The sequence below is a fragment of the Peromyscus eremicus genome, chromosome 1 (genome assembly GCF_949786415.1).
Source record: "Peromyscus eremicus chromosome 1, PerEre_H2_v1, whole genome shotgun sequence".
In the NCBI taxonomy this organism is placed as follows: Eukaryota; Metazoa; Chordata; class Mammalia; order Rodentia; family Cricetidae; genus Peromyscus; species Peromyscus eremicus.
In genome coordinates, this window is record NC_081416.1 from 118,719,332 (window position 1) to 118,726,717 (window position 7,386).

General features: G+C 47.5%; 1 protein-coding gene across 2 annotated transcripts; it reads left to right on the forward strand.

The window, feature by feature from the left end:
• Nucleotides 1–530: 530 nt before the first annotated feature.
• On the forward strand, nt 531–7,140 carry Pex11a (peroxisomal biogenesis factor 11 alpha). Of its 2 annotated transcripts, none has more exons than XM_059272624.1 (3): nt 531–711; nt 3,040–3,155; nt 5,415–7,140. In XM_059272624.1, the coding sequence occupies exons 1-3, from the start codon at nt 656–658 to the stop codon at nt 5,981–5,983; spliced, it is 741 nt and encodes a 246-aa protein (XP_059128607.1). In that variant the 5' UTR covers nt 531–655; the 3' UTR covers nt 5,984–7,140. The 2 variants fall into 2 exon arrangements, with proteins under 2 accessions (XP_059128607.1, XP_059128618.1); XM_059272635.1 differs by having other exon boundaries at nt 597–1,393.
• Nucleotides 7,141–7,386: the final 246 nt, after the last annotated feature.

Here is a 7,386-nt window from a genome sequence, read left to right on the forward strand (position 1 = left end):
CCATCTTCAAGCTCCACAGAACCAGTGACCAGCTGTGCAATGTCGCTACGATCTCCCTTGCCTGCACGTGGTTCACGTCGAGCCTTTTAGGATTTCCCCGGGGGAAAAAAAATCATTTGGTTTTCAATAGTCCTAATAGAAAATCCTCCCACTTTATCTCTCTCTGCAGCTAGGAAACACACTCCAAGACTGGCTTAGCTCTGTGGCCTGGCACAGGGAGATGATGAATCCCATGGTCTCCAAAAGAAGAGTTGGGGGGGGCGGGGTCCTCGGCAGGAGAAGAACATTTAGCATTCCAGGTGGGGTTCGTGGGTACCTGAGCACACCGGGACGCCTGGGGCAGGGAGGGGACTGACCCACTCGGTGCCCCCGACCTGGGAACGAGGCGGGAAGGCCACTACAGCCGACCTTGTGGGACGTAGCTCTGCTCACACCCGACTTGCGACTTGGCGTCGCTTTAGCAACTAGTACTTCCGGTCCCAACCGGAACCCTGGCACGCCGTGCTTCCGAAGGTGTGTCCACCCCCGTGTGGGCGGAGAAACCTCGTCCCACCCACTCCGCGGCTACCCTGATCCCGACCGTCCCCTGGGACCCGCGGCGGCCCGGAGGACCCACGAGAGAGCCGGGCTCGACGCATGGCTGTGGGTGCGAGCCATGGACGCCTTCATCCGCTTCGCCAACCAGAGCCAGGGCCGGGACCGACTTTTCAGGTGAGCCAGGTGCCGTCGGCCTCCAGCCCTGTCCCGTCCGGACCCAGTATTTCCTCCCCTCGGAGAAGGAGGTAACAGTCCGGGAAATCGAGGCACGAGGACGCGGCCAGCTCCCACTGGGAGTTGGGATCCGAGCCCCTCCCCGCCCCCCCCATTCAATGGGGCTGTGCGCGCCAGCCACCCCGGTGCCTCTGGATGTGACAGCAGTCTGTGAGCCCGCCTTGTCTCCTAACTTTACCCCAAAGAGGGAAACTGAGTCCCCAACGCTCAACTTCTTTCCTAGAGATTTCTTTTCGAGAGAAACTTTGGATTTCTTTTGTACCCAAGGAAGCAGGACACCCGTGGCTTGGAGCGCCAGATGAAGTCCTCCCGGAAAGACAGTTTTATCTTCTTGATCTTACGTTTTGGCTCAGTCTGTGTCTTGGAGATACTGAGTGTTAAAAAGCCTTGTAAACTGTAGAAAGTACAATGGAAAAAGTGTTTGAACGATACCTCCGAAGTACACGGTGTACTTTTGAAAAGCACCAATGAGTGTCTGAAACTAATCCTCCACTTATTTTAAAAGAGAAATTGGCCTGAAGGTTGCTCAATGATTATTTAAAAGAAAAGGAAAGGAAAAAAATGATTTAACAACTCTTCTCTTCTAGGTGTTGTGGTCAACTATTAATATTAAACTAAACATGTAAGTAAGAAAAATTCTAGTAATGCGACGTCAGGAGAGCAGCTGTACAACTTCATTGCAGTCTGTGGAGGAGATTCTTCAATACCCCAGTTTCACATACAGGGAAACTGAAGCAGGACGTTGAAAAGATCTAATGTGCAGAGCCGAGCAATGCAAGTCCACACAGTTGACTCCAGGGCCCACCTCTGAACTTAGTCGTACTGCCTTCTGTTTAACTTGATAGGTTTTCAAAATGCTTGACAATACACATGCCCCCATTAAAAATCTATCATTCTAGTGTGCCCAGAATGTACCCCACAATGTCTTTTAAGGAAATAGTAATTTAGGATATAGGTATTCAGCAAAATTTTATTTCCCAACCCTTTTAAGATCTGAATAACCATAAACAAACTAGTATTCCTAAAACAGCGCCTTGTTTTCAGACCTACTCCCTGTTAGACCAACTCTGAGAGAGGAGGATGTTCTGATATGAGCAGTTTGAGCCCTCTGGCCGGAAAGTGGAATCTGTCTTCTGCTCCTCCTCAATTTACTTCATTACCCTGAACTAGCTCATCATTGTGGAAAATGTACCACTTTGGGGAGGATTGATTTATTTATTCTGAGAAAATCTTACTCTGTAGCCCAGACTGCCACCACAGTCCCCTTGTCTCAGCCTCCTGAGTGCTGGGATTGTAGGCATGAGGCACCAGCCCTGTGCCCCTAGTTTTCCTGAGAAGAATATCTGAATCATACAGGGACTCCAATGCAGCTCTAAGACAGTAGGGACCAGCACCTCCTGGTTTTGGTTGTTTGTTGTTGGTCTTTTGTCTTGTATGAGACAGAGTTGCACTATATAGCCCTGGCTGGCCTGGAATTCTCTATGTAGACCAGGCTGGCCCTGATTACCTTCCTCTGCCTCCTGAGTGCTGAGAATCAAGGTGTACACTACCACACCTGGCCTAGAACCTACTTTTACTAGGTAGGCTGCAGCTACATTTGGATGTTTGGGATTCTAATTTATTTATTGCCATGATATTGTCACCATTGCTGGTGCAATAATGATCACTATTGGATGTACAGTATTACTAAGCAGTTTATATAAAATACTAATTGGTTTGAAGGACAAGCACCGTACCTGCTAATTTGTATATCGGCGTGTATTTGGTCCTTTAGTCTTAAAAACTAAATATTGAGACTGGACTTTTCACCTGGGTTTTGAGTTTGTTTCCTGTCACTTAAATAGTAAGTTTAAACTATGTGGCAGGAAAGTCCATCTAGGAAATCGGAAAATCTTTCTGCACAGGGGCAAATAGCACACGTGGACCTTTGTGGACCCGAGAGACATCCCTGTGCATTTCTTCCTTTGACTACAGCATCTTCCTATGCCAGCAAAGGGCTCTGGGGGAGCTATGCCCTGCACAGCTGCAGAGTCCTCGCCTAACCTTTGTGTTGCATTTCCATTGCCTCTTCACCCTTTGGCCCTCCTGTGCAAGGACTGTTGCAGAATGTCGCTTTTGTAAGAGCTTCAGTGTGAGAAACCTCCCCAGAAGTCCTGCCTCAGCACCATGTTTCTCTTTGCTTTTAGAGCCTATGCTTCTCCTTCCCTTCATGAATCAAATTTTATTTGGTTTGTAAACCATTTTCCTCATTTTTTTTTTCCATTACAGAGCCACTCAACACGCATGCATGTTGCTTAGATATCTGTTAGAGTCTAAAGCTGGCAAAGAGGAGGTGGTAATGAAACTCAAGAGTCTGGAGTCCAGTGTGAGCACTGGCCGTAAATGTAAGTACCCGTCTTGAGAGGGACAGTGGCTTCTGGTTTAAAGTCCTTAGCCTCAGTCCCTGGAATCTACAGCATGCTTTCCGGTTCTTCATTTCTCCTCACCCAGTGAAGCTGACAGTAAAGGTCCAGTGTTTCACTGTGGACCATTCACAGATGTCTTCCTTTGGTCAAATTTGGTACCATACTAGTTCCTCCAGCATAGTCATACCTGGGGGGCACATGGTGTGCTAGTTCACTTCAGTTCCAAGAACGTCTTGGCAATGCCCACCTCGAGCTTCAGTCTAGCAGAAGCCCTTAAGTTGTGTAGGACAGAATAGCCATATCCTAGACCCTGTGCCCTTCCTCCTCATCTATTGAGGATTAGTGGAGGATCTGAATGAATACATTTTCTGAGACAGTTTGCCTGGTAATTTCATGTGAAAGGCAAAGCACGATGGTAGCAGTTTTCACTGATGGATACACTTTCATGTCAGTCATCCTGGGGAATCCCATACTTCTCATAACAGTTGTGTGCCTGACTCCATTGTTTGACAAAAAGCAGATGTTTCAACAGTAGATCAGCAGATATATTAGAGTGGGATGTAGTTCACCCCATATTGATGAGTTGTTTTGAGTACCTACTTCATAAAGGAGCTTTCCTCAGCTTTATGAGAGAGATAAAATAACATGTTATAAATAATATTTAGTGCCCTTTATGATGCCTGGAGTAGAGGAAAAAAGTATTTTGAAGGAGGTAGGATTTAAGCTGTGTCTGGAGAGACACAGTATTCTGAAAGGGAGGTTTCCTCTAGTAGAGGCTCAAGACTTTTAGATTCAAACCGTTGTCCTGGAGGATCAGTGTCAAACCAAAAAACTGGTTTGGCAGAGAGAGAAGACTTAAATAGTCAACAAGAGGGCTGGGGAAGGTTGGGTAAGATTTCTGGATGTCTTTTAAGGCCAAGATTAGAAATTCTGTCATAAATTCTCTAGACTGTCAATTGCTAAAGTGTCCTTTAGGATTTCACTGGTCTTGAAAGTCCAGAAGGTACTTATCCAGTGTCATTCAGCCAACTGGCCCAAGAGCTGGAATGAGAACTTGAAACTCCAGTTTTGAAGCTGTCATTTCATATACTGCTCTGTATTAGATCGTGGTAAAATAATGTCAAGTGCTCTTCTGAGATTGTAAGTGTTGGGAGAGTAGCTGCTTCTGGGCAGTTACTAAGTCAAATAACCCATCTCTGGGTGCCCGGTAAATACCTATGCATGGATGATCCCAGGTGACTAATTGCGTGCTTATGTAAGGGTACGCATCACAGTGGTTGATGAATTCATCTAGAAGCTCCATGTGACTGCTGATCACCACAGCCCCTCAGCTACCATTTCTCGGTGTTCTTCTCCCATAGTTAGCCAGAGGAAGATTGGCTAGAATGATAATCAAATGATAATGCTGCTTTTCCAAAGGCAGCCTTTGGATGGTGTCTTAGTCACTGTTCTATTGCTGTGAAGAGACACCATGACCAAGCCAACTCTCATACAGGAAGCAATTTAATTGGGGGCTTGCTGACAGTTTCAGAGACTTAGTCCATTATCATTGTGGCTGGGAGCATGGCGGTGGGCAAGTGTAGTTCTGGAGAAGTAGTTAAGAGCTACATCTTGATCCATAGGCCAAGAGAGAGAGAGAGGGGAGGAAAAGAGAGGGGGCGGGAAGAGAGAGGGCGGGGGTGGGGGAGAGAAACTGAGAGACTATGAGACTGGGCCTGGGCCTGGGATGGACTTTTGAAACCTCAACGCCCGTCTCTAGTGATGCACTTCTTCCAACAAGGCCACACCTCCTGATCCTTCTAATCCTACCAAAGAGTTGTCTCCAAAGAGTTGTCTCCCTGGTGACTAAGCATTCAACTATGAACCTGTGGGGGCGGGTGGCGTTCTTCTTTAAACTACCACAAATGGGAAATCAAATATATAAGAATGCTGAACCTGGAGCTCGTGTTAAGTATTCTTGTGTCTGAAGTGTAGAGGTTAACACTCAAACATAATAACACACACCCATGATTAACCTTGTCTGGAGTATACTGGAAATGAACGTTAAGGCACGCCTTGGAATGGGGTGAAGGTCGCTGTCTTTTGGGCTTTGCAGGATCACTGTAAGGCTCCTTCTTTCGTCAGCTAAGACTGTGAGCCTCAACTGACATCAGCTGCTACGTTCTGAAGTCTTGTCCCAGGGCTTCTGCCTCCCGTTGGGTACTAATCAAGTGCTGATTCTGTGGGTTCTTTTTACAGGGTTCAGACTAGGCAACGTGGTCCACGCCATCCAGGCAACTGAACAGAGCATCCGAGTCACAGACCTCGTGCCCCGCTTCTGCCTTACGCTAGCCAATCTGAACCGTGTGATTTATTACGTCTGTGACACTGTCCTCTGGGTGAAGAGTGTGGGTCTTACCTCTGGAGTCAACAGAGAGAAATGGCAAATGTGGGCGGCCCGCCACTACTACTACTTCCTCCTGCTGAGCCTGGTCCGGGATCTGTATGAGATCTTGCTACAGATGGATTGGGTTGCCCGGGACAGGGCCAAGAGGGAGAAATCATCCCGGGACCCTCCTGGGCACAGTGTGGTCCACGAAGAAGCCGAATGGCTCCAGTCCTTTATCCTGCTCTTGTTCCGATCTCTGAAGCGCCACCCTCCCTTGCTCCTAGACACGGTGAAGAACTTCTGTGACATCCTCATCCCTTTGAACCAGCTCGGGATCTACAAGTCCAATCTTGGCATCGTAGGACTTGGAGGTCTCGTGTCCTCGGTGGCCGGCCTCATCACTGTAGTGTACCCTCAGCTGAAACTGAAGACCCGCTAGTGTTTGGAATGAGCATCAGGTTTTGTCACAGGGTCTTACTAGGCTTAAGTTTTTAATCATGTGAGTATCTTATCAACTTGTGATGTGAGAAGTGGGACCAGTAATGGACCATGCACACTGATAATTTTTTTTGTTTTGTTTTGTTTTGTTTTTCAAGACAGGGTTTCTCTGTGTAGTTTTGGTGCCTGTCCTGGATCTCGCTCTGTAGACCAGGCTGGCCTCGAACTCACAGAGATCCGCCTGGCTCTGCCTCCCAAGTGCTGGGATTAAAGGTGTGCCCCACCACTGCCCGGCTGATACATTTTTTTAAATGCTGCAGTGACTTCTGAATTTCTGATTATTTTCCCTTCAGCTAACATTACTGGGTATTTTTTATAGCCATAGTAAGAGCTTAGTGTTTGCTGAGTGATAAAAACGGAAAGAAATCATAAAAGACCCAGAGAAACTAGAATTGTGGATTGGGCTGTGTGTGGGGGTCCTTGATTTCAGCCAGTACATCCGAGCTGGAGCACAGCGTTCCTGGCTCTGGTTAAGGCCTCTCTTCTCTCCCGTTGGTTCTTACGCCCCATCCCCACAGTGGTGGGCTGGAGGGGAGCTGGGCTGAGAGCCTCCTCACGTGTTGGCCCTGGCCGTTGCTGCAGCAGGTCCTTACTGTGTCCAGGGGTCACTCAGAAAGCATCAGCACCTCTGTGGTGTAAGTTGTGTCTGGGTGGAAGCCTCTGGTGATACCGTGAGTAAGCAAGGGTGAAAGCGGGTGAGAGGTCACTGTGGTGCCTGTCACTCAGTCCACGACAGATAAGGAAATTAACGCTAACAAAGCTGAGGTCAGGGACAGGCCGGGTCTTTCCAAGATGACTCCTCTGTACCATCTCATGACCTTTGCCTTTTTGCCCCCTAACACTCTCCCACACCAGGCCCGGAACTTTAATCGATGGTTCCTGTTCTAGTCTGTGAAGATCAAAACAATCTAGACTTAGCCAGGTTGATTTTATTTAAAGCTACGTAACAGTTTGGGCAATAATTTGCATCAAAACAAGAGAATGAAAGTGTTCCTGTCTATGAATGTAAGAATGTCAGTTTTCTGTGATAAATCAGATTTACTCAGGGCAGCTGGGAGGGATGGGAAAGAGCAGCAGGAACAGTGAAGAGGACATGGGGCCACCAAGTCAGTGGCATTTGCCTGTGCTTGCTCTTTCCATTTCAGTGTTTCTGTTGGAGCTTGGTGGGTCTGAGGCGTGTGGAGTGGGGGGGGGGGCACCTATAAAGCCATATATATCATTTACGTGGAAATGAGAACTATGCACTGATTAACTGCTTCCCATAAATGTGATGGAAATTCTTGAAAAGGACTCTGGTCCTTGGCACTCTATTTGTAAAGTGATATGTGATTTGAGAAAACTTTG